Raw genomic sequence first — 26980 nt, 5'->3', positions numbered from 1 at the left:
TAATAACCAATACAATAATAATAATAACAGCAACACCGAGCGTCAGCACTCACAGAGCTAACAAGACACTCACAAGCATAACAGCAAAGAACACTGTTCTCTCTCACTGTCAGGTTTAGCTGTTGTCAAATGCTACTAAATGTATGATATGGATCATATTTAATGTATCACTATTTTACATAACATGTACTCAGCTAAAGTCATGGAGTTGTATTTAACAAAAGACAGGATGTCATTTTAAAGTAAGTGAAATTTTGACATTTTGCATTGATGCATTCATCTGCCTGGCAACTGAATGGAAGCTATTCCAGAGAGAAAGCACTATTTATTGGTTGTTGCATCACTGAGTGAAGTGTTTCAGGACGAATGAGAAAAAAGACCTGCAATGCCGTTAAGTGCCACTAGATGACAACATTAACCTACAATTCTTTTGACCTCAACTGTTCTAAGTCTATGGTGTTTGACCTCAGTGTTTGACTCAAGCTGCTTCACTTGTGTGTTCACATTTAAAGTGACCACTGTATTTTGAGGGTGTTTTGTGTTTTGTAGTGGTTTTATCCCCGCTCACATACACACTATAAATCAATATCATAATAAACTGTAATTGTGGTCAAAAGAAGCCTCCTTTTAGTGTGACCTTCTGTCTATTCAATCCAATGTGACATGAGCCTGAGCTGGACTGTTGAAGATTGCTGACTGTTACCTTTACGAGCCTTCTTCTGTAGTTTCATGGTGTCAGATGACTTCTTCTTGATCTCGTGGCGTGACCTCTTGTACTCTTGAAACAGGATGAACAGAGAAGTTTCAGTAACAGGAATGTAAAACCCTCTGTGTAAACTCATATTATCTTTCATTTCCCATACTGATCAAAATAGAAATGCCTCCAGAAGCTGTGCGACCTCGAGCACGCTGGTAAAGATCTTACACTGTTTGGAGGCACTGAACATTCTCTTTGTTTTGTCCAAGCTGTTTGTGCAGCGGGTGTGAAATCAATAAGATTTACATGAAAGCATGAGGAACGCTATTAAAATACATAGAAATGAGCCTCACAGTGTCTTATCACCAAACCTGTTTACAACTACTATAAACTACATACTAATATCAAATCAATCAGCAAATCACAAACTGCGAAGGAACTGATGTATATTCTTATGATATATTAATGCTCATGGTAACACGTATGCCTCAGGATGTGACAGAGGGGATTTTCCTCCTTTCCCCTGATCTGCATGAAAGACTGTTCTCCATGAGGCAGTTCATTACGGAATATTGACCACACAGGGATCTGGTGAGAAGAGGTGTTACAGTTTTCCCGTTGGAAAAGTCCCACAAATAAAATAGTGAAGTATACCATAAGTAAGATTTCAGTTTTTAGCTATTGAGCTATTTCAAGGAAGTAATGGATGTGTATTCTTAGATTTATTTGTTTGGGTTCTTTTTTAGTTATCTGTCAAACTAGATAATAAAAAAGCTCTATGATAATTATTCTCTGTATAAATTAGTTTTTCAACTGGTTTAACCGTACAGGGTTAGTAACATACCGCTGTTAAACTATGTTTTATAAGTTCTTTTTTTTCCAGAGCTGGTACTGGGAAGGGGAAATGGTATCGAATGATCTCCTGATAACTCTTCAAACTCTTGTTGATATTAGTATGGACCTGGATTTGACTTTGTCGTGTTGGTGTGGCAACATGTTCACAACTAATTTTTGTATATTTTAATATAGTGCTTTATTTTTGGTTTGAGGGAGGAATGCTCTCAATTCGTTATTGAAGCTGTGCAACACTATCTCCTAAGAAACTGTTTGTATACTGATGTGCATACAACATTTTGTATGGATTATATTTTCTATTAGCATAACAACAGTATGCTCCTAATTTGAATATTTGGATAAATTGCATCATTTATTGATGCTGAAACATATTGGCAAAATGTTGACAGAAAACATATTTTCCACGGAACAACATCCAGTCTTGCAGTACACTTTGTAGTGATCATAGCCGTTAATAAGTGCAGAGCTTCAATCATTCAAATACTAGATATGTTGGACATAAACACTTTTTTAAAAAAAAGACATATTTACTGTTGCAGTTGTACAGACAGATAATTTCTAGGGGACAGGGTGGAGCTGTGATGTGTTTGCACCTTTTGCATGATCCTTATCCAGCTGGTTGGCTGTTTTCTTCCAGTCCTCAATCTTGTCCTGGAGAGGAGTGATGAGACTCTCCATCAAAGCACTGTAGGAGAGACAGAGATTTAAGATGGTTATAAATAAATTAACATTTCAGTCCCAGGGTGAATATTTCCATGGTTTGCTGTCTTGACTATACAGACTTATTGCGTACAATTGAGACCCCCATATTCCCCCCAGCGGGCCCCACTGAAAATGAGAGGCTGTGGTATATTTATGGAGCGAGATCATTATATCAATTTCCTCCACGTGTCGTTCCACTTCATGATTTTAGTATCTGGAACACTGCCTCCCTCCTTTTCCAAACATTCATACATATGAACGCTCACACAGAAAATGTAATACTAGTGGGGCAGACACACAACAGCTTTGAGATGGCTTCAAAAGAGACCCCTGCCGTTGTCATGGCCATAGATCATCCTCATCGTCACCATCAATGTAATAGCTTCCGTGGTGGAAAAATTAAATAGTGAATATGGAGAATGAGGGAAGCAACGACAACAGTCTCTTGGTGAGGTTTCCAGAGCGAGCTGTGCTGCGTTCCAATGGCTGAATTCATTTTGCAGTGATTTAAATATGTACAGACTGAGCAATGTTCCTGATGGAGTCCACACAGCTGACAAGAAAACCTCACCAAACATTTGTCCCTTCATAATATTGGCGACATGACAGGAAGCAAAAGTAGGAAGGTGAGATGACACAAACAGTGATGAAGGAAAGGAAATGAAAGGGAAGAAAGAAGGAAGGAAGGAAGGAAGGAAGGACGTGTATCTTACTTGGTGAACTGGCGAAGTTTGGCCTCGATGCTGCGATGCCTCATGCACATCCTGGTCAGAGCTGAACCAATATCTCTGGTTGCCCCTGGAAACACAAAACAGCCAGGTTCATGTGATGAAACGCAAACACACACACACACACACACACACACACACACACACCAGTGTCTCATTGCACATTTACCACAAAAAGGCCCTTTTTGTTTGACAGAAACCACAAAAAGCTGTGATCAGTATTTACATTACAGCTATTAGTGCTCTGTGTAAAGTAAATGCTGCTAAAAGCATTGTATCCTTCAACAGATGAACCATTACACAAAGCTTTTCTTATCCTTTTTACACCCGGCCAATATTTACACAAGACCCCGATCTGACTCTCGTAGACACGACACACACTCACAGCTTTGTCCAAATAAAGAAGTATCTCATGAGCGTGTGTTTGTGGGAGAGCCGAGTGCTCGGGAACCGAGATTCGAGAGCTGCTAACCTGCAACTGTAAACACAAGTCTATTTTAAGGCCGAGTAGATCCATGTGGAAAAGCTGACCCCGGAGCTGGAGTCACTTTAAGTGATGGCAGACAGAGCTAACTTCCAAACAAGGTGCTCCGAGCTGCTGCTGCTGCTGCTGCTGCTATACAGGTGGAAACCAGCAATAAAATGATACTGTGGTTTCATCTTCATAGTATGCACTTTCAAGTTTATGAGCAGGGGTACGGCTTATACAGTACGAGGTGCCTAGAGAATTCCTTAATCACTGCTGCCACTGAAATGTACACACTGGAAAATTCAGATTAAACAGGAGCCAAATGGGATTTCCTCGAGAGACACTGTTTATCATGAGGGCTTACACAGGCTTACACGCTAAAATGCAGGGAGTGCAGAGAGAGGAAGGGCATTATTCCAAAATGTGTTATGCACCAGATTAATATTTTCAGCTACAACTGAAAACTCCTGTGTCAGACCAAAAACAGTGGGGGGTGGCAACTTCTCCAAAATGATTCAAACAACAAATTCAGAAACTGTCAGTGACATGTAACCACGTTGTTGAGGAAAGGAGTCAGCAACACTTGATGATAAAAAATTATTAAATTGAATTGAAACATTTGAATTGTAATTAAAAGCTATGGTTGGTAATCCTGGAATAGCTGCAAGAGCAGGCTACACTTTGAAGCTAAAAGACCGATACATCTAACCCCCTCCCATCGGCACTCTGGTCAAAGCTACACCCCCAAAACACATGAATGTACACTGACTGACAACGACTTTCCCGTGACTTGCTTGATATAACTTCTGACTATCGTCCTTGCTTCAGCGGTATATGGCTCTCCGGCTAAAGACCCATGGCCATGTGCAGTAACAGCACGGGTGCAGGGAACCAATTTCACCTGCTCGGGTGCAATTGAAAGTTTCAACAGGTGCAATGGAGAGGCCAAAGCAAGACAACCCCCAAAAAGGGAATGTCTTTACATGTGGTGACCACAGACAGCTGCTCTCTCCTTATCCTTCCTGACTGATTCTCCTCTAGTTTTGTCTTCTGCTAGTGTCCTTGTCACTACTGGTAGCATGAGGCGGTCCTGCAGCCCGATCAGGTTGCACAGGTAGCAAAGCTTCTCCAGGATGGCACATCCACACGTGCAGAAGAAGGTTTACTTTGTCTCCCAGCACAGTCACAAGAGCATGGAGGAGATACCATGAGATGGGCAGGGCTGTATAAGGGCATCAACCGAGCAGCAGGACCGGTATCTGCTCCTTTGTGCGAGGAGGAACAGGAGGAGCACTGCCAGAGCCCTACAAAATGACCTCCAGCAGACTACTGGTGTGCATGTTTCTGACCAAACTGTCAGAAACAAACTCCATGAGGGTGGCATGAGGGCCCGGCGTCCTCTAGTGGGACCTGTGCTCCCAGCACCGTGCAGCTCGATTGGCATTTGCCTGAGAACACCAAAATTGGCAGGTCTTCCACTGGCGCCTTGTTCTCTTGACAGATGAGAGCTGGTTCACACTGGGCACATGTGACAGGCGTGAAAGAGTCAGGAGACACTGTGGTGAACGTTATGCTGCCTGTACCATTATCCAGCATGACTGGTTTGGTGGTGGGTCAGTGATGGTCTGGGGAGGCATATCCTTGGAGGGTCACACAGATGTCCCTGTCATAGCCAACGGTACCATGACTGCTGTTCTGAAAAAATGTGGCCAGAGTGTGTAGGCAGTTCCGGGACGTTATGTATCGGTGTATCCAATGCTGCTAAGCAGAGGAGCTCCCTGATGCCCTGACCCAGGTCTGGGAGGAGATCCCCCAGGACACCATCCACTGTCTCATTAGGAGCAAGCCCAGACGTTGTCGGGAATGGATACAGGCATGCGGGGGCCATAAACAATACTGAGTCACGTTATGAGTTAACATATAATCAATGTTAGTGATGATAGTGTCAGATCGATCAAACTGGCATATAAGGTTGACATTTTTGTTTAGGAACAAAATATCTCGACAAAGTTTAGATTGAGTGTCTTGAAGACATTTCCACCATCAGGAGTGTTTGTGATAACTTTGGTTTCTCAGCATTTCTGGTACCGACTTCAGACCAACTTGCTAAGCTAAGATGGTCAAAGCCAGTGTGTTAGCATTGTAGACATGCAGCATTCAGCTAACAGCACTGCTTCACTTCACAGAGATGCTTATGTGAACATTGTATGAATGGACAGAAGTACCTGTGGTGGCGTGACAGCTGAATATCGAAATAACTATAGATTTACAGTAAATTATAGTAAATAGAATCCTGTTTCATGGTGATGCAAAAAGAGCAGTTTACAACAAACTGGGGAGAGTAAGTAGTGTGTAAATACATATATATATATATATATAGAGAGAGAGAGAGAGAGAGAGAGAGAGAGCAACAGACTGAGTATTTAAAAAGACAAAAGAGCATTTGAATGTAGAATTAGTTTTTATGATTATTTCATATGAGGAAGGAATATAATTTTCTTTTTATTCCTCATTAAAACTTTACTAATATGAATCACTCTTTAATACCAGAGTAGCAGACAGAGAGGTCAAACACAAATGAAATGAATAGATTCTATAGTGGGATTTATTATAGAATGATGAATGAATGAATGAATGGCCTCAGTGCTGGGCTGAACAACCCAGAATGCATTGCCAATGACATGTACATGAGAAATGCATATACATATTGGGCATATATTCTCACAACAGCAACACACACACACACACACACACACACACACACACACACACACACACACACACACACAGACACACTTAACACTGTGTGTTGTTCACATCCAGAGAAAAGTGTTCCATTCATAATTAACAAATTCCTCCCTCACGCCTCCTGTTCTACCCGGCAACCATTCATTAAAATAGAACCACCCTCCCCCAAACACACACACACACAAACAAACGCACACACACACACACAAACATACACACACACAGATCAAGTACACACCATGCATGCCAATCAGTTGTACAACTGAATCTATTTTCTACTGTGTCGACAATGTGATCTAATCCAATATCAATAAGTGTATCTTGACACTGACGTTGAGAGAGTAAAGTCATTTAAATAACGAAGAGAGAGAGAGAGAGTGTGTGTGTGGGGGGTACTTTGTATTGAAGGAAGAGGTGGATTGGTGAGGGAATGAGAGAAGAAGAGATGGAGGAGAGATCAGAGTGCATGAAGACGAGAGGGGTCGCCTCGCACATTTTAATGAGCTCACTGCAGCAGAGAGAACCATGGGACTAGAGTTACAGCCAAGTGTGTGCATGTGTGTGTGTGTGTGTGTGTGTGTGTGTGTGTGTGTGTTTGATCTCTGCATTTATGATGGCCCTCTTCCTGTTTGTTATGAGCAGGATTCTCAGACTCCATAGGAGATCAACAAGATTAGGGGGTGGCACCGAACACACACTCACATCTGGAATAGAGCTACTGTGTTTGTTTGTGTGTGTGTGTGTGTGTGTGTGTGTGTGTGTGTGTGTGTGTGTGTGTGTGTGTGTGTGTGTGTGTGTGTGTGTGTGTGTGTGTGTGTGTGTGTGTGTGTGAGACATAGTGTTGATTTGTTTCCAATGCAAATCAGCATGTTTCAGGACATGATTTGAACTTGAAGGCCCGACAATCCCTTTAACACTTAGCCTGACTTGATTCTTTTAAAATTCACAAAACCAAAACAAAGCAAACAAAACAAATACAGCTAAATTTTTACAATTTTAATCATATTTCTATTCAATTATGTGAGTGTTAGTTGTTCACATAATGAAGATCATCAGTGACGTAAAATTGGTTTAACAGGAACAATTAAAAAAAAAAAGTGTTTCCAATGCACTAGCACAATTGTGTTCTCATCTTTAAAATGTAAAAAATATCAAATGGAAATATCAAATAAAATACCGTGATGTATCTTTACACTAACTTTCTTTACAGAAAGCGGAAATAATCCTATTGTTATATAAGAATGGATCAAATGACATCATGTGGTGTCAAAGGTCAAAGTCTGTGTTTTACTTTAGAGAACATTTTTGTGTCTTTCAGCTCATTGTTTTGAATTCATGATTCTGATGGTAGATCCCAGATTCAGCTTTTTCTTCTAGTGAAAAAGTACTGATGAGCCCACTTTGCACTTCCTGTTCAGCGCTCTGAGATAGTGGTTAGCTGTGGACACAGCACACAATCCGGGAGCTATAGAGAGCCAGGGATTTCCCACAGCCTTGAACAGGAAGCTTAAAGGAGTGAATATTGGACTAAGACTCATCAAGTGGCTGCAAACATGACACTGAATGAATGCTAATGTTGCTCTGCTGGATAAGTGAAAGGGAAAGTGTCTACTAAAAAGTTCATTAAATCAACCTCAGAGTGGTTTCAGTGTTCAGTTTACATATTTTTTCCACTGCACCCAGGTTCATGCAGGTTTGCCCAAAACAAAATACAATATAGTATTTGATAAAACAAGGCTGTCCTCTAAATGGGACCTTAACTGTGACTATGGTACACAGGTAAACTGTTTTGAGCTAGTGTTTTATATTTGTCTGGGTTCAAAATTTTATCTCAATAAAACAGCATTAACTGTCAGCGTGTGGCCCTTTATATAATTCATTTACAGTGATTTTAGTATACTTCAAAAAGCAAAGACAAGAGCAGCCAAATAGAGTCATAAATCCTTACATTTAAAGCAGCTTCTTCTGATGGCATTCGAGTGTATGAGTGTTTGGAGTTAAGCACTGCCCTCCTCACCCCTCTCTCTATCTGTCTGAGGGACTCCCTCATGGGATATACTGAACACTTCCTTCCTCTCACTCACTCTCCTTCCCTTCTTTTAACCTCACAGAGGAAGGAGAACTAGCCTTGCAGTAGATAAAGTTACATTTATGATTTTGAAATGAGAAAACCATAACAGAAACTATACAGATCAAAGTTTTGAAAGGAAGTGCAAATTGAATACTGGTGCTTATAGCAGAGTACCAAGCATTGTGATATATGCTTTGCAATGCTATGATATGATATATGCTATGTAATGCAATAAAATTATATATTATGATATATACTATGTTATGCCATGATATACATACATGCTTTGTGATGATATGATATCGCAAAGCATGGTTTGCAATGTAATGATATATTATAATATATGCTTTGCTTTGCTTTGCTTTGACATGACATGGCATAAGTCCGGCCTGTGAATGGCACAGTAACTATTCTTCCTCTATTGCCTAGCAACTGACTTAATTGACAGGTTTGTTGCTGTTTCCATGACAGTGCAGATCTTTAGCTTGTTGCTAAGATAAGAATCAGAATATTTCTTGCTCATCAAATTGTGTGCTGCTACGGAAACAAATGAAGACTGATAGAGAGACACTGAAAAACAGAGGGAATGCCTCACACGAATACAGTATGTGGTCACACACACACACACACACCATCTGGAAATAAGTACAGTACATAATACTCTATACAAATATACAGACAAAACATACTGTATATTCTGTCACATATGCTGTCTCTTTAAACTGTCTACTCTCCAATGATAGCATATCTCTCTCTCTCTCTCTCTCTCTCTCTCTCTCGCACGCAGGCAGGCAGGCAGGCACACACACACACACACACACACACACACACACACACACACACACACACACACACACACACACACACACACACACACACACACACACACACACACACGCACACGCACTGTCTGCCTCTCTGGTTCTTTCCACCGGTGCATCTCCATGACAACTTTTATCTTTAATCTTGCAGAGGGATTCGTCAGTGTGTGTCTCTTCACTTGCTGGGTGCAACCAAACATGCAGTTCCAAAAGTGAACTGCAGTGATAGGCAGACGGCCATTTGACTTGAATACATGCACAGAGTATGTGTATGCATGTTCTGTGTGAGTATGCTATATTCCTCATCATTGTATATGTCACAACTCCAAAAGAAAGTTCCAAACTATTTGATGGGAGACACTTAAACTGATTGCACAGTGAATGTCTCATGAAGAAGTAAGACAGGTCTGTTTAGTATGTTTAGTCCAGTTTCATGTTGCAGGTTATGTAAATTCCTGACATACATTCAGAAATGTTAACTAATATTCCGTGTGAATAGAAGGGACAATGGCACTTACTTACTATAGATCAAGAGGTCAGTTATAGTACAAACAAATAATGGAAAGAAAGAGAAGAATGAAAGGAGGAAGACAATATTAGAAAGAGGAAGAGGAGGAACACTATGTAACAAGTAATCTGAGGAGGAAGAGGAGCATGGAATCAGAGATGATGAAGTGTTTTTTTTCCCCAAGTGGTATAACAAGGAGAGAGGGTTCAAGCCGGAGCAGGTGAGGCTGTGGTTTCCAAGGTTACAGACGTTTGCAGCGACCACCCATCTGTTCCCCTGACACCAGCATCTCTGCAGTGACACAGCAACAATGAGAGGATGGAGGGAAAGAGATGGGCAAAAAAGAAAAGACAGTCAGTGAGACAAAGAGGGGCAGAGAGGGAGGTGATGAGGAGACAGATTAAAGAGGGAAAGACTGGCAGAGGCACTGAGACTGCAGCAGCACCAGCGCCACAATAAAAAAGCAGAATTATACATGAGGCCTGGATTCTCCTCTTACTACAAAACCAAGTCTGAGATTGAGCTTCCCAGACAACCAGGCAGCCAGTCACCCTCGACCCAAACAAACCATCAGTCGCTGAGACAACAGCAGCTACAGTACACACACTGAATTGGGTTCAATCCTGTTCAATCCTGTGCAGCAAACCTCCAATACCACAAGCTGGAGGAATGCATAACAGCATGATACATTATACTTAAGCAATAAGCCACAAGAGGCCGGGGTTTGGAAGCGTTCTGATTGAGGAGAGAAAATGAGTGGTAACAGTGCAAAGGCTCATTAGGTTTTCTGATCAATAATGGAGCTTAACAATGCGGTGTTCAGTTATATCAGAGTGTTGATATGTGGTAATGAGTTAATAACATTACATCACATTTAGCTGACACTTTTATCTAAAGCAACTTACAATTAGTGCATTCAACATCTATGAGGGCCGTTTTTTGGGGGGTTTAGCATCAGCCCAAGGACACTTTGGCATGGGCGGGGGTTTGAGCGCCTGACCTTCTGGTTGGAGGACAACTGCTCTACCCCCTCAGCCACAGCCTTACATTTCATTTAGCTGACGCTTTTATCCAAAGCGACTTCCACTTAGTGCATTCAACATCTATGAGGGGCCATTCAGGGTTCAACATCTTTCCCAAGGACACTTTGGCATAAGCTGCGATTCAAGCAGCCGACCTTCTGGTTGGAGGACTACCACTACCACTCCACTCATGAACGTACCTGAAACTGAGAAGCTGTGTCGCCTCACTGTATTTCTAGTGTTGCATCTTGTACGATACTTTGGAGAAAAATTGCTGTTGCATATTGTTCCCAACATGTGAAAAACAACAAAAACGTAATGGCTGTTAACACGCGAACGACTGGAAGTTCAATGCGCTTCAACACTGCACAGAAAAGGCGCAGCGTCAGTGTCTAGATTGCCAAAATGAAGAAGAGGAAAAAATTGCACACATTCAATAAGGTTTCATGTTTCCATCGATGCTGTGTCTACTGAAGAGTCATTTGACCCGGGAGTGAATTGTATCCATTACCATTGCAGACAAAATCCAGATGCTAGTGGGTGTTAGCGGATTCTTTGAACAGTGGAAAAGGGTTTTAATAGTCGTATACAGTTTACACATATAACCTGAGCTCTGTTACAACATATCAGAGCATCACAAGACTATTACTGTTGACTTGTGTGTTTTTACAGACAACATATCAAGTTTTAATGAGCTCATGGTGAGTGTGTTTACCTGTCCGCCTTCTGCTTCGATCAGAGGCAGGACGATTAAAGGTTTTAATGATGTATTAAGGTCAGGGTGTGGAGACTAGTCTTTATGATCACAGGAATACTGATATTTATTCATATTTAGTCCCCAAAAAACATCATACACATATTTTACGTAAAGTATTTAATAAAGGATCTACGTCACCTCTGCTCAGCTCTAACAGCACAAGTGAAAAAAACTGCACAACCAGCTAAAATGTTTTCCAGCAGGACAGGAGCTCAAAGTTCATCTGTCAAGCTCTTCCAGTTGACAGAAATTTACACACACACACAGATGCACAGACACACGCACACACACACCAGCTTTGACCTCTGACCCCTCACTGGACCCATGATATCAGTCAGAAGGTCATGGCAAGGTCACTTCCTGTCAAAACACATATCTCCACCCCAACTGCTGTTGCCATGGTGACGGGACGGTGAGTCTGGCTATGACAGATGAACCGACACATGTGCTCAAGGCTAAAAAAGTTAAAGCATATTAGTTGTTTCCCGCAACTGTCAACTATTTTATTGTTTTTTTTTATTAATTTCCTTTACACTTCTTAATATTCTCAGTGTTGAAAACAACTGTAACTGTTTGCCCTTCTTTTCCACCTTTCCAGACTAATTTTGCTACAGTGACAAATATGGTTCAAGTACATTTCTTTCAGTCCAGTCTTTTACATGTTAGCATAATTTAAAAAAAGGATCAATTGATTTGTCTGCCCATTTATCATATTTTCCATGCAAACTCTTGTAAGTAAGCCGAGCAGCTGATTAATGCCGCTGCTGCCCTGAATCATCCAGTCTCCTCAGCGACCTGTCACACTGGTGAGTGTGACCCAGATGAGTCTGTCCTATGATGAACCTGAACAATTGATGTTCGATGTGGATTTCAAGTGCCAGTTTCATCCACTGTCCCCTCAAACAGTGCACTGCATCTGTGCATCTTTACAAAGTGGTGTGGCCGCAACTATTAAGAAGAAGAAGCTCTTTATCTGTTCAGTTTATTTGGGTGAAATACATCACAGTTTACAAAGTAGGCCAAATATTATGCATGGGTTTATAACATTTTACTGATTTCACATGTTGACATGTTGACAGTCAGTTCACATTTTCCACATAACTGTTTAAAAAGACAGATAAAGCACGCACACTGAACAGACCACAGCTAAAGGTGTCACATGCTATCCAGTCACATGCTCGGTGCTTTGCAAAGATAAATTATACTATGAAATGTCTCTAAACTCACATATTAACATATTTGTGTCATGTTAAAGATGTGGTTGACTATATAACTGCATGGTGGGACACCTGACACCGACCACGTTAGGGGTTAGGGTCTAACTGTTGGCCTTATTCTGAGTAGAGCTATGGTTAAGGTGGACAGATTATTCATTGCGTGCACCAACTGTGTCATCAACAAGACACCTTTCCATTTCATACTCTTGCATGAGGCGCGAGTGGTGCTGTCTTCTCCTAACAATAGTTATCACCACTTCTTTGTCTTGAAAAACCAGTCTTGGAGTTTTTTTCTATAGTTTCCTGCAGAATTTCATTACCAACTTCCCTAATCTCCCTCCAGGATACATCTAGAAATCTCTATGCTACCTTATTGAGGGGTAATAGAGATGTATGTGGAGATGATGCTGTTTGCAGACTTTTGCCTCCAGCTCAATTCATGTTGCGCTGCATGGCACGTGCTAAAAAGGTTAGGGGATGGTTCACCAGCCGAAACTATGCTGATGGCGCCCACCAGCAAAAATCAGTCTGAAGTCATTTCTGCAAGGATAGGAACAGTGAGCATGAACCAGGTTTAACCAGGTGTATTTTCATATGTTGATATGACTATTGTCTTGATCAGTTTAATAACGGATTATTGCAGTTTCATCAATGACTATATGTGAGTCATTGAGGAACTTGCTTTGACCAAAGGTTTTAAGACAGTCTGTTCGTCTGTTTAGTAAGAGCTGAGCCAAAATGCCGCTCCAATCCGTGTGAGATGCTGCAGCTTAAAACTGACCTCCGGCAAAACTATAAAGTGATTATAGCTTTTCAGCCCTGATTAGCTACTCTTAATGCCACTGAGTACTCAAATTAACCTAACTGGTAATTAACACCTCATCACTGCTCACATCATCAACTGATTGTGGCCTTTCACACTTGATACCAGTGATGGTGCATGTTTTATTAATAATAATAGGAATAGATAGATAAATGACACATCACAACATGCATTCTGCAGTTCATGACAGCCTGGTGGACTGTGTTAGTGCTGACAGGAGTTGACTTGTTGACTCTACTGCTCTGTCTAAGTCTGGACCTTTTCAAAAACCTAACCATGTCCCAAAAACATAACTGCATGTTTATTTCTGTTACCATGACCCTTCAGGTCGTAGCCAATCAATAAGGATGACTATGGTTTAGAGAATTTCAGCACCACAAAACAAGGCTGGGAAATGGGGATATACCTCCACAGGACATTTACAAAATGACACGGACAGCTGTGTAATCCTAGGCAGTAATCCTCAGTTATTTGTTATCATTGAGTGGAAGGTTTTTACTTGTCTGGTAATTTTTTATTCTTAAAATAAAGATTCCTATCTGTTTGTTTTAAACAGAATGGGTTTTGCCATACAAATATGCACCGTGAGAAGATTTTATCCAGAAAATTCACATCACAAACTGATAAGAGCAAAATGATAACCCTTGTGTGGATGTAACCTCTTCTATGTTTAGATAAAAGTCGCCATGATCACAGACAGTATGAAATGGAAACCAAGAGGTCAAAGGTCAGAGTCAGAAGCCTCAACTCCAAAGTAATTGGATACAACTGACTCTGTTTGTATGTGCATTTCCAGGGATAAGAGCATGTTAAACATTTGCAGCTCTACTTTTCTGTACTCAGCCGCGCTCCCTCCCTTCCTCTCCGTCTCTCTGTAATACTCACTAAATTCCTGAGATGTGTCGCTTTCCTGTCACATGGGAACAACCATCCAAACAACATGGCAGCTCAAAGCACTGACTTGAAACTGCAAAAAGCCATAACACAGCCATAACAGGGGTTTTCTTTGTATTCTGGTTGCACAGTAATTCTCCTCTTTCCCACATTGGTCATCCCAAATTAGGTCCCATGACCGAACCCTGAGATCCTGAAAATCGAACATGAATATAGCACGACCTGCTCCAGGATTACAGTGACCAGCTGGCAAACAACCCTGACATCAAAGAGCTTGCTTTAGCATCATGGAGGAAGTCCACTGCTGGACAACTTCCTCACCCAGAAAACTCACACATACCCTCAAGCCCAAGCGCCTTGGACCTATTAAACTGCGGGACACTATGGAACAGCGAGTGTGCGGGTGTAATGGTTTAGAGTGGAGTCAGCTGGGCCTGGGAAAGCATGTTCATTCTCTGGCTTTGATTACAGAAGCTTTAAATCTATCTTACACACATACTCACTTATACACAGACACACTCAAACATACAGACTGAAAAACAGACACACACACTCTCCCCTGAGACCAAGGCAGAGCTGAGCTACAGGCCTCCAGACAGGGTATATTTACTTAAAAAATGGGGGTTGTTGGCAAAGGACAATTTCTGTTGCTAAAAATACCGACACATAAAATGTATCCAGCCAGGACAGCGTGTACTGTCATTCCACAAAGAGTGCTGGAAAAATGTCAAAAGAGAAGAGGAAAAAACCTGAGTTCAGCACTTTTTCTTGAGCCTGCCTCCTTTCCTGTTGAAGGACCGAAATGTGTTTTATAAAGTAGTAAGATAAGTTGTTAGATGTAGGAGTTCTATCCATTCTGATCTGATTCTACCCGTGTGGTCAAAAGATTGGAAGTGTTTTTGTAGGTATTGTTTCTCTACAACAGATTAAGCTAAATCCTTTGGACACCTAAAAGTAACTAAATGTATTTTAAAGTAAGTTAGCTAGCTGACTTTGTTTGTGTTTGTTAGCATGCTCTAATGCTAAATAGTTGCTATCACAAGAATTGAGATATACTGTATGTATGCAGTACAATGCACGATGCAAGATTTACTGCTGCTGCAAATCAGCCGTTTGAAGTGAGCCAATGTTTGCTGCTGTTTTTCTGCTGTAGAGATTCGCACAACAAAGGATTGCAGAAAAAAGGTTTCAGGAACTTTACTGAACTTCTTGGTAAGTACAGAACATACGGCTGTTAAATCAATGGGGGCAATTATGCTGGGTTGTGGGCTGTAGCTGTAGCATAAAACAGCAATTTAGCACTGTTCATGCACCATTCAACCTCCTTAGGGAAAAACAAACTCTCTCTGAATCGCATTCCTTGTGCATGATAGTCCCGTTGAGTTAAAAATGTACCTGTTATGAGCAGAACACACCACATATTTCTGAGGGGAGGAGCAAATTTATCCATTATGAACTTTCCTAGTAGTTTTATGGCAAAAGTTAGCTGCAGCTAAGTAGCAAGCTAAAAGGTCTTACTTGTGGTTGTATCTATGCAGTGTTTTTAAGGTTAATCTGTAGCAGAAAGGACTGTGACATGCAAACAATGGAGTTCTTATATTAGTGTACTGTTTGCTCCATTATATTGAAGGTGTATTTTTTACTTTGATTAGTTGTAGGTACAGAAACTCCCAGAAGAACCACATGGCCATCTTTAGCACTCTTATTAGATAGAGAAAGAAGATCAGAGCATTATCATACAGCAAATTACAATTCCTTTAATCCAGCAATCTGACACTGCACAAGAGAGAATGGAGAAGTCCATTCTCTGCAAAACTCATTTATTAACCTTGGCAACTTGATCTGACATCTTTCCCCTAATCAATATAAATGTTGAAGTTTAGATTTCAGCGTTCAGAGTACAGTCAGTGCATCCTTTTATAATTTTGATATCAGTGTAACGTCTGAAATTCTTCATTCAAATATTAAAATCTTGTCCATAATCTAATAGGAAGCCAGAACACTCTTGTTTAAACAAAGCGCTTGTCTGACACCAGTGTAGGCGGCAGTGCTTCTCTCAGTGCCAGCTGTTGAGAGGCTGGTTTTCTGAGCTGCCTGTGCTCCTTAACCTCTTGAGTCTTTATGACACATGATCTTAAAGAGCTCTTACTGCTCCAGCAAATACTTAGAAAGCCACTCTGTATTAGGTTCAAGTGAAAGCTGCATCTCTTTTACAAATTCTTGTCACGGTGTTGATGTAAGTGCATTCTCTGGTACAATGTGTTGCCATGGTCAGCTGAACAATACTGTGGCCGCTGGGCAACTTTGTCACTTTGTACTTGCAACAGTTCAATAATGATCAAAGAACCGAAGGGAAACACTGGAGGATGTCACACAGACTTTAGAAAACATTAAATATTCTTATCAATATACTGTAGAAATATCTGCCAAATGAGTCATGCAAGCTCATCTGGAGTCTTGTTTTTCTTCCTTAAAATAACAGAAAAACCTTTGCCAATAGGGTGAGGTAATCTGGCTTGTTTTCTGAGCATATTCAACATAGGAAATTTCCAAAAGTGGTCTTGAAAGAATGAAGCTCTCTATTTTGTGGAGATTACCTCTCTTTCTATGGTTAATATTTTTGGAAAAATAAAAGAACAGTGTGACATTGTTGGAAATATGGAAAAGAGATCAATCATCCATACGTAAATATGTAGCTAGAAACTGCAGCTAGAACTGTAAAATGTTGCTTCCAATTCTTTGGGAGGGTCCCAAACAAGATGGGATGTCCATCCATAGTGCAGCATCTATGACCTTTCCTGGTGAACATTTTGACCTGTAATCATGTTTTACCACCGTCCACAGGGAGATAAGAGGTCAGGCCATCAAGCCTGCGGGTGGTGGGGAATCAGTGTCTGACTCAGGGTGATGCGAGCCCAACTGGTGGCTTTGATTAGACAACAGCAACAAAACATAATTTATAGTTTTTTTGTTTGCTTGATAGCGATGAAGAAATAATGACGAATCAATAGTCAGGTCAACTTCATATGCACTCTAAGAAATGAGCACCTTGAAAAGCAACTGTCCCACGCAGTTTGTGTCTAACATACAGGATCAGGTCCTGCGTGGAAAGGTGTGTGGAATTCCCTGCCCATCACACTCCATGTGACCAATTACACACAGCAACATGCATATCTCTCCCTGCATGCCTATACTGAAACGCCACTTCACATATGCTCGTGTGTGTACAAAATGCAAACATACACATTCTCACACAATCTTAATATCACTCACATGTTAACATGCACAATAGTAGCCATGCGTTCTGCAGATGGTATCAAGTGTAACATGCATTTATGCCATCTGCATGAATGCATCATGTGAGCTGCTTGAGGGCAAGAGATGTGTGTCAGGAGCACATACAGAGGAGGACACACACACACTTGGATATTAACCTTAACCTTAATGCCTGTTTGATATCAGACTAATGTGTATCTGACAAACATTTGGTTTATATTTAGAAGAGAAAGCAGCTGAATACCACTGATTGCAGCAATTATTATACCCAGTAATCTTTGTTTTAATTAGATGGTGAATGAATTTTGTTTTCTGGGGGTAAAAGCTATTAAAGTTATAAATTATAGTTTTTATCAAACGGAAGATGTCATATGCTGTACATATTGAATTTTGTGCTATATAGATAAATAAAATGGACATGGTTTAACATGCTTTCTAGCCATTATGGGTGTTGTAACTGACCAGTCTTTCTGAAAAATATCATTTAATAAAAATATGTGTGTAGCTGTAAATATTTTGTAGCGACCAGTCAGAGCTGTGCTGTCAGACCATAGTTAGGCTTTGCTGTGCTGAGTCACACACTGCAGAGGTCTAAATATAGCATTGTGGGTAATGTAGTCTGGGCATCAGCCTCTCTGCAAACCACTGACTCCCACAGAGCATTAAGGAGAGTGAGGCCGGGGGAGAGTTAACAGAGACTAGAGACAGATAATGTAACATTCAAACATCAAATAAACGCTCACTTTTCCTTGCTGACACACACACACACACACACGCACATACACACGGTCAGTAGGTGATAGCATGTCTGTGAGAACACTTTAGTTTTGAGCAGACTGGCTGGCAGGAGGCTGTGGGAAACACTCATCTGTTGTTACTGATGAAGTTTCTCTCGAACAGGGCATTCAGCATCCTACAACGTTCAAGAGAGCTGTTGATGTACCACAACAAATAGTGTGTACCTTAGCAGCATGGAGGTCTGACAAGATCACCTCGAGTGGACCTTTTTATGTCACATAGAGGGATGCAAAGGTCAGGAATAAAGTTCCCTATGCTAAAATAATGTAGTTGTTGATTTAACATAAAAAGTGTGAGGAGGAGTTAGACAGAAACCCCCAAAAATGTGTGTGTGTGTGTGTGTGTGTGTGTGTGTGTGTGTGTGTCTGTGTCTGTGCATGGCACTGTTGCCATGGCAACGTACCCCTTGGGATCACTGCAATGAGAGAGATGAATCAAGGGTAGAGGGAAAAAATGAAGCAGACACACACCTACGACACCTGTACACAAATACACACTATGTGCGTCATGCAAGGAAAATGGATGCAAGCAGCACTATAGGGCACCTTGCACAAATGAGGAAGGAATATTATCTTGCAAACATGGCAAAATATGACTAAATATGCCACTTCCACAGATTCAGGGCTTTTTATGAGGATCAGAGAGGAACTGTTGACAAACAGATCCAGTAAAGACTGAACACTGCATTTCTGCTTAAAATTGTCAGAAAGATTCAATAATAGCTGCTGTGTCAATTTTCTCAGGAGATAAAATCCCTCCTAATAAATTAGAAAGGAAAGATTTAGCATGTGTTAAACCTTCAAACTCATCATCCTGTAACTCAAACTAGAATACCTGGATTTTATACCACTGTCTCAGTGGTATCTGAGGAATTAGACTACTCACAACCATCCTTCAAACCTACAGAGAGCGAGTGATTCTCAAGAAAGATTTTGAGTGGACAAACCCTTGAAGTTTAGAGAAAGGGCTGAAATAAATCATGTAGTTCTGGTCATTACAGTCAGGGTTTACAGAATAATGTAGTCAGATGTAGTCAGTAGAGGGTGTGTGTGTGTGTGTGTGTGTGTGTGTGTGTGTGTGTGTGTGTGTGTGTGTGTGTGTGTGTGTGTGTGTATAGCTGAGCCAGCAGGAGCAACACCAGTTAACACGCCTGGCTGATGGCTGTTAATGCTGCGGATTAACACGCAACTCTCACTATATTCAAGCACACACATGAGCAGATGCACGCGCACACACAATATTTTGACAAATTCAGTAAGAGATATTACACATTACTAAAATACCCCACATCTTACTGAAAACACCAAATCTTTATTTTTTTTTACTCAATGATGCTTTTCATGAAAAATATATCACTGACCCACCAACATACACACACAAACACATACATGCGTACCACTCCTCAGCCTCTTGTCTCATCAAACAGGACTTGGCCTTGGAGCAGCAAGACTCACTGAGCACAGCTTCCCATGCTTACTGACTGAGTGCACTGCATGTGTGTGTGTGTTGTGTGAGACAGAGCGTGTCTTGTGTTGTTGACCTCTGGGACAATACTGCACTGTGGCATCAGGAAATGTCCTTAGAGAGCTGCCAGAGAAAGAGAGAAGGATGGAGGGAAAGAGGAGGGCAAAGGCGGAATGAGAATGATGGATGGCAGGATTTGATGGGAGAAACGTGTTGGGAAGCAAGAGGGAGTAGGGTGGGAAAAAAGAAAGGAGGGAATCGGAACAGTGCATTTAAGGTGAGAGATGAGGGTAGAGGAAGCACTGAGGAGTCGGATAAGTGAGAGAAAAGCTCCATGGAAGAGGAGGAGAGGGACAAATGGAACTGGGGGCTACAGGGAGGGAAATAAATGGATACTGTGGCTGTGACTTAATTAAAGACAATAATGTTGTTTTTGTAGGTCTCCACAACAACAGGCCTCTCAGCCATGGCCTACTTACTAAGGGAAAGAAAAAAAAAAAGAATGCAACCATCTTGCGCATTTGGAGCAAGACTCTGCACAATAGTGATCAGGGGATGGAGATGTGGTAGCGTGGTCCCATCGATAGATGCACACACGACCAATCGTGAGTCAGTCTCTGCTCCACTCATAATGTTTAACTCCATTTTTAGAGCATTTTTAGAGCACTTCAATTATTTTCGGCTTGTACAGTGTCATTCAACAAAATTTGACTGAATATTCAACTGACTATGAGCCTAGCTATATGCTTGCTAGAATTTGAGACACTGACATCAGCTGTGTCCCAATTCAGGGGTCACCTCCTTCGGAAGACACAGTCTACGCAGCATACTAAGACCGACTCCTTTGTGGGCTGTGTCCACCAAGGCTAAACCGAAATGAGACGGTCTAGTCTACGGAGTGCTTCCCTGATCTGCATCACCAGCTTGTCCCATCCTTATCATTGTCACCTAGCAACAAAGCCGTAGTTGGGCACGATGAGAACGTTTTAATGCCCCTTGGTTTTTATAACACGTGTACCATTGAGTTGAAGCATTCTATATTTAAACCTGTATTCATCGAAGCGAAATGAATCCTGGAGTAGGTTGGCCCAAGAGGGATCCACCAGTTGGAGCCTTTACTGCTGGGGGATGAAAGGAAGCATTTGTTGGATGTATTTCAAGGAGCCTTTCCAATGGGACAGCCTAGTGGCACCCCCACGATGCAATCGGTCTGCAAATGAAGCCTCTGAAGGAAGCAGCCCCTGAATTGGAACACGGCTTGTGTCAGTGTAGTGGTTTAGCCACTGACACATCACCATATAATTCTACACAGTGACGCTACACCTTAGTGTAAAAAGTAGTGCATGACTGTAAGAATTGCCCTCATTTTCTGTTTTCCTCTCCAAATAACAGGGTTTTATTCATCTAGTTTAACTGTGATTGTTAACAACCTATCTTTGTCTGACTGTCCCACTGGACACAGGAAAAACACACTGGAGTAAAAAATACACTTACATTTTAAGAATATGTATTTAGCACATTCGGGTTAATGTCAATAGCTGACTAATCGTCATGCTAACCCAGTTATGTATGGTACAAAAGCCCAGGTGCATGATAAACTGTATCAGATCAAAAGCATCTCTAGCTGACTGTGAATGGCATGCTATCTGTGAAATGCAATTAAGCCATCTTGCTCAGATTTCTCCTCTCCTCTTGGCAACAACATGGCTATTTTTTTCCTCTGCCACCACTTCCCTCTCTTTCTCTCTCTCACACACGCACTCTCTCTTTCCTTGTTGCCTGGCAACCGTGCTCGTAAATGTGATCCCACTTGTCTGCGATTGGTTGAAGGGACAACAGATACATGTCACAGTCAGAGCGAGGAAAGGGGGATGACACGCATGAATCTCACACACACACACAAAGAGAGAGAGAGAAACAGAGAGAGAGGTTGAGAGAGAGAGAGAGAGTGAAACTTAAAAATATCACTTAATTGAAATGCAATTAACCGTGGGCCTATACACTGTGTGTGCTCTTCAAGGCAATGCCCACTGACCATTCTTCACATTCCAGTTCTGGATGCTGTGGATGGACCATGCTTGAGTGTATGTGTGTTTGGTCAGAATTGCTTGGTATGCTCTGAACAGTTTACACATGTTTACACACACATACCTGTGAGCTAATATGCATGCGTGTCAGAATTGCATGTGTAGGGGGATGTGTGTGTGTTTTCTGGGGGGGGGTCTGTGTTCGTGTGAGCTGTGCTATTAAGTAGCAGGTGTCCTTGCAGCCTTGCAGGCGAGGGGAGTGCCATGCTGCGAGCTGAATAAGGGAAAACTCTTGCTGAGTTGCATGTTTGTTTGTTTGTTATATGTCTCTCTGTGTGTGTGTGTGTGCGTGCGTGCGTGCGTGTGTAGCTGTATTAACTCTAGTGACCTAACATCTGAGTGCTACCTCTTAGTCCCACTGAGAGGGTCAACCAGCATGGAGTGTCATGCTGGGCAGCTAATGAGGGAGCGTTCACTGAACGAAACACAATTTTTGACCTACAGATCTACAGTATGTCTTGCCTAAACAGTGACAGTTCAACTATTTAAACTAAAGGAACCCAGTTGGCTGCATACCTCTGCCAAGGCCCAATATGCACCTTCAATGTAATCAAGCTACACCAAATTGCAAACACTCCTAAAATGTGTCTCAATTCCGGGGCTGCATCCTTCACAGGACAGGGCATACCCGGCCCAAGAAGACTCATTTGTGGACTATAGAGGATTGCCATGTCTCCAAGCCTTGTTGCAGCCGCATAGCAACAGAGCTGAAGTTTGACAAAGTTTTAATGCCCCTTGCTTCTTTACAACATCTGTATGTTAGCTGTTCAGTTGAGTTAAAGCATGACACTAGCATCAGACGTCTGGTTGCTCTCCAGCGCCATTCCCTCTTTGAAAAAAATGGTTCATCAATGTAGCGCAAAGAATCCTGGGATAGGTTGAGCTGGAAAGGATCCACCCGTCGGAGCCTTCGTTTGTTTGGGATGAGAGGATGCATTTGTCCCCCACATTTGAAGGAGCTTTTTCAAAATGGGAGCCTTCGAAGGATGCAGCCTCACAATCTTTTAGAAAATGCAAAGAAATTCCTGGATCTGCCCCCTGATCTGCACCAAAATTGTATGGATTCTTCCCTGACACATTCCACCTCCTTGGCGAATGAAAAAATCCATCGTAGCAATTTTCCCTTTTATAATTGATACTGTTTAAAAGCAGTTAAAAATCACAAAGGGACTCTTGGCTGAATCCATCAGGACTGTGGGGATACATAAAAAAAGAAGGAAAAAAAAGTTGAGCGCTACAGACTGATGCTCGTGTCCACAGCGACAGCATAGACCTGCCGTTGAAGACGTCCTCACAATTCCCCACAACAGACCTCTGTCCATTCTCCGTCTTTATTGCTTGCTTCACTCAATGTTCTCTCGAGCATGAACCTCACTGTCTTTTCATACAGTCGTCGCTCCATTCCTCAGAGGTCTGGAACAATCTTCAACTGTTGCTCTGCATCCTTTCACTACCACTCTAACACATCAACTATCATTTCTCCACACAGCGCCACTGTGCCACAAATCTGAGGCTCTCTGTTTACGGCAAATCAATGTGTGGCTCTTAAATGTGCTGCTTGGAGCAGTTTTAAACACCAATAAACTGTTAAAATGCCTACCTTGGTAACATGACTGTGAACCCATGAGGCTACAGTCGGGATCACTGGCAGCCTACATGTCACAGCAGTGGTATTATTAGTGGTACTGCTTCTCAAAATCAAGACCACATTTCCCATAAAGTTCATTGCTTCCTGCCCCCTAGCTCCCTTCCTCTGGCTTCACCGAAGATAAACATATTGGAAAGGAGTTTTCCAGCTTCTCTTCTCTCCCTCTCACCATCTGCAGTTGAGATGAACCTGGGCTCCTGTTTCTGCCCTCGTTCAGTCACATACAAAAACATTCAGTCTTTTCCGTCATTGTATGAAAGTTTAACCAAAACAGTGTGTCTGTTTGGCATCATCAGCCAGAAAACATTAAAGTGAGGGAGTGCGACTGCGTGTGGTCCAGTTTCCTTGTTTTACACCCACAAACAGAGCTTTTCCAAAACAACTTCCAGAGTGTGTAAAACTGAAAATGTCAGCTTGGTGTTTCAGCGTGTGTGGGGTGACTGACATTATGGTGTATTCTACCTAGTGAGCCGCAATCTAATCATTATTTTAAACACAATGAGTGTCTGACTATGTTAAAACAGGTGAAAGAAATTATTTGTGGACATTTGAGGATGAAAAAGTGATTATGATCTGTTGGGATGAAGTTTAAAACATGTCATATTTTAAAGGAATTGAAATAGCTTAACTTAATATAGTATTTTCTGAAACTAAGGCCTTGTTCAGACCTGGCATACACATGCATCCTGACAGATCTGACAGTGGAAAGATCTAATTACGTAAGTTCATGCCTGGCATTACAATGGGTTGGATGCTTCGTATGTAAATAAACACATTAATAATTTCTTTGCACAAAGCCAAAATTATGCTGATTTTAACCAGTCTGACTATACAGATGGGTTTTGTTAATGTGTCGTAGTGTGTGTCTGTGTGTTGGTGTGAGACAGAGGAAGGGAGAGAGAGCATTTTGGTTGTGTTCACACCTGAGGGGACACGACCTTCTTCTTCGCCGCCCCCTCCCTCTGGAACTCTCTCTCTCAACACTTCAGACATTCTCCCTCTCTCTCCTGCTTCAAAAATGGACTCAAAACTCACCTTTTTAAATCTGCTTTTAATCTGTGATTTATTTATGTAACATAATTGTTTTTAATGTAAAATAAATGTATTTTAATTGCTAAAATGGGACCTTGTTGTTATTGTTTTTACTGTCACTGTTTTTACTATGTTAAGTGCCTTTGAGTACCTACACTACAATGGGAAATCATGGTTGCTCTGTGGCAAATGTAATCTAATGCTGTAATGTAGTGCAAAATCTCTAAATTGGTTTTGTACGACCCATGTTTAAAACACCCAAGCTGCTATTTTATTACAAGTCTAAGGAATGGGGGGGATCTATATGTATGAATGTATCAGTGTTTGTGTGTGTGGTCATAGGATTTATGATGTTCATTATAAACCCTTGCATTGGGATGCAGGCAGGCAACTTGGCAATAAAAACACCCAACATTCTGCACCACAGATCATCAACACACACACACACACACACACACACACACACACACACACACACACACACACACACACACACACACACACACACACACACACACACACACATTTTATTGCTGGGCCTTGTGCAAAGCCTGCACAGTGAGAGTCCTGGGATTGACCCAGGTTTTACTGCATCTACTGCGAAGAGAGTGTCGAGATAAAAGAGAGAGAGCGAGTGAGTAGCTAAAGACACACATCATCAACATCCTAGAAAAAGAGCTGATGAGTCAAACTGTTAAAAAAGAAAAGAGTTATGGAACAAACACTCCTTCAGGATTTAATCTAAAAACTTGAGCACATTATCATACATCATCATTATCACATTTGACACACAGATGTGTCTGGTGCTAAACAATCTGTTAAAACTAAAATATAGCGAATGTTTTTTACATGAGCATTTTTCTGTACTGTAGCTCGCAGAACTTCTTGCCAACTGTTTCAATTAAAGCTGTGTGATTCAAACATATATCTTGTAATAGCAAACATTGTATTGTTTGATATTATTCTCCATCATCCTTGAGCCACTTATTATGGGCTATTTCTTTAATTATTTTCCTTAATTTTGATGACTGTGTTCTCCCACACAGCACAAATGCAGGTATAAGGGCAACACACACAAACATGGAGGAGAGTGAACATGACATAGAATATAAGAAGGAGGCCCACGAGCAAAAATAGGTCTCGTAGCTGAAAGATGGACTACTTTTGTTGCATGGATATAGTTTGGGCGAGAAAATACCAGACCAGAAAATGTATTTTGGTAAAATATGTCGCAGACCACTCCCCACAACAGACTCAAACACCAATTACTCATTTTACCACCAATTCAAAAGTGTGTGTAGTGTGTGCAGATGAGAGTTACAAAAGTACAATCGAGTGCTCAAAGCAAACCCCAGACTCAAGATGTTGAACAGAGAGAGAAAACTCTCCATCAAAAAGACCAGTGAGGCTAATAAACCATGGCTGCTTAAAACTTGTCATAGCTGAGGTTGGACCTGCTTTCTTTAGTGCAGAAGCAAATCAGCTTCCAAATAGACATGGAATATTTCATTTGTGCAACTACGATTTTGAAAGGCTGCAAGAAAACACAATCCTGTGTGTTGTTTGTCACTAATAATGAAACAGACACACGCAGCTCCCACTGACCAGATCAGAGTAGCAGGCATGTTGCGTGTTTGTTTATTTGCTTTCATTTCATTGGTATTCTATCTCTCTTTGTCTCTTTTTCTTTCTCTATCGCTCTTAACCGCACAAACACAAAACCAGATTGCCCTGGGGAAACAAAGTTTGGGCTGTAAGAGGGGAGTGGAGAGCACATCTGAAAGTGCACTCAAATTCACCCCTCACCAGGGAATTCACAAACACTTGGACATTTCTTCCTACTGGATTCACCCATTTGGTAAATATCTCTCTTTCTCTATCTCTATCTCTCACACACATACACAGGTCTGTTTTTCTCACCCACTAGGCTTCCATCTTCATCTGTTTGAAAAATACAACTGAATGTAACTGGCAACAAAACATTAGGGGCCCCACAGAAAACAAGGCCTGGCCAAGATCCAAGCAGGACAAACCCACTGGTTCCCCAATTTCCCATTTGTCACCTTGCATAATGTGTGATGCAGTAAACAGCTTTGTTATTGTAAGCACCCATTTTATTGTATAGAATTTTAATAATCCTACAGGGGAGATTTAATAATTTACTATTACATAAGACGTTCAGGATTTAAGAATCCCTTTTCCCTAACACTCCACTGAAAGTTTCTGTTGATCATCTTTCTTGAACTAATTCTTCTGGTCCATGTCCTCATCTGACCCCCGGAAGAAAAGTTCAAAAGAAACCGTCTCTGTAATTGTTGCTCAGCATGTCTCTAAGTAGTCAACTGAGCGTCAACAGAAATGCT

At 41.4% G+C, this 26980-nt stretch overlaps 1 protein-coding gene across 4 annotated transcripts in view; it reads right to left on the bottom strand.

Moving 5' to 3' along the window:
* mtss1lb (MTSS I-BAR domain containing 2b) overlaps positions 1–26980 on the bottom strand; it is a 71295-nt gene that overhangs the window by 18597 nt on the left and 25718 nt on the right. For all 4 annotated transcript variants that reach the window (XM_035162443.2, XM_035162707.2, XM_035162616.2 and 1 more), the window contains exons 4-6: positions 2968–3052; positions 2146–2237; positions 704–778 (exon numbers count right to left, since the gene is read on the bottom strand). In XM_035162443.2, coding sequence (XP_035018334.1) covers positions 704–778; positions 2146–2237; positions 2968–3052 — 252 coding nt within the window. The remainder of the gene's footprint in view (positions 1–703; positions 779–2145; positions 2238–2967; positions 3053–26980) is intronic.

The sequence above is a fragment of the Hippoglossus stenolepis genome, chromosome 1 (genome assembly GCF_022539355.2).
Source record: "Hippoglossus stenolepis isolate QCI-W04-F060 chromosome 1, HSTE1.2, whole genome shotgun sequence".
In the NCBI taxonomy this organism is placed as follows: Eukaryota; Metazoa; Chordata; class Actinopteri; order Pleuronectiformes; family Pleuronectidae; genus Hippoglossus; species Hippoglossus stenolepis.
Note: the sequence above shows the minus strand (reverse complement) of the source record. Positions and strands in the feature narration are given on the sequence as shown.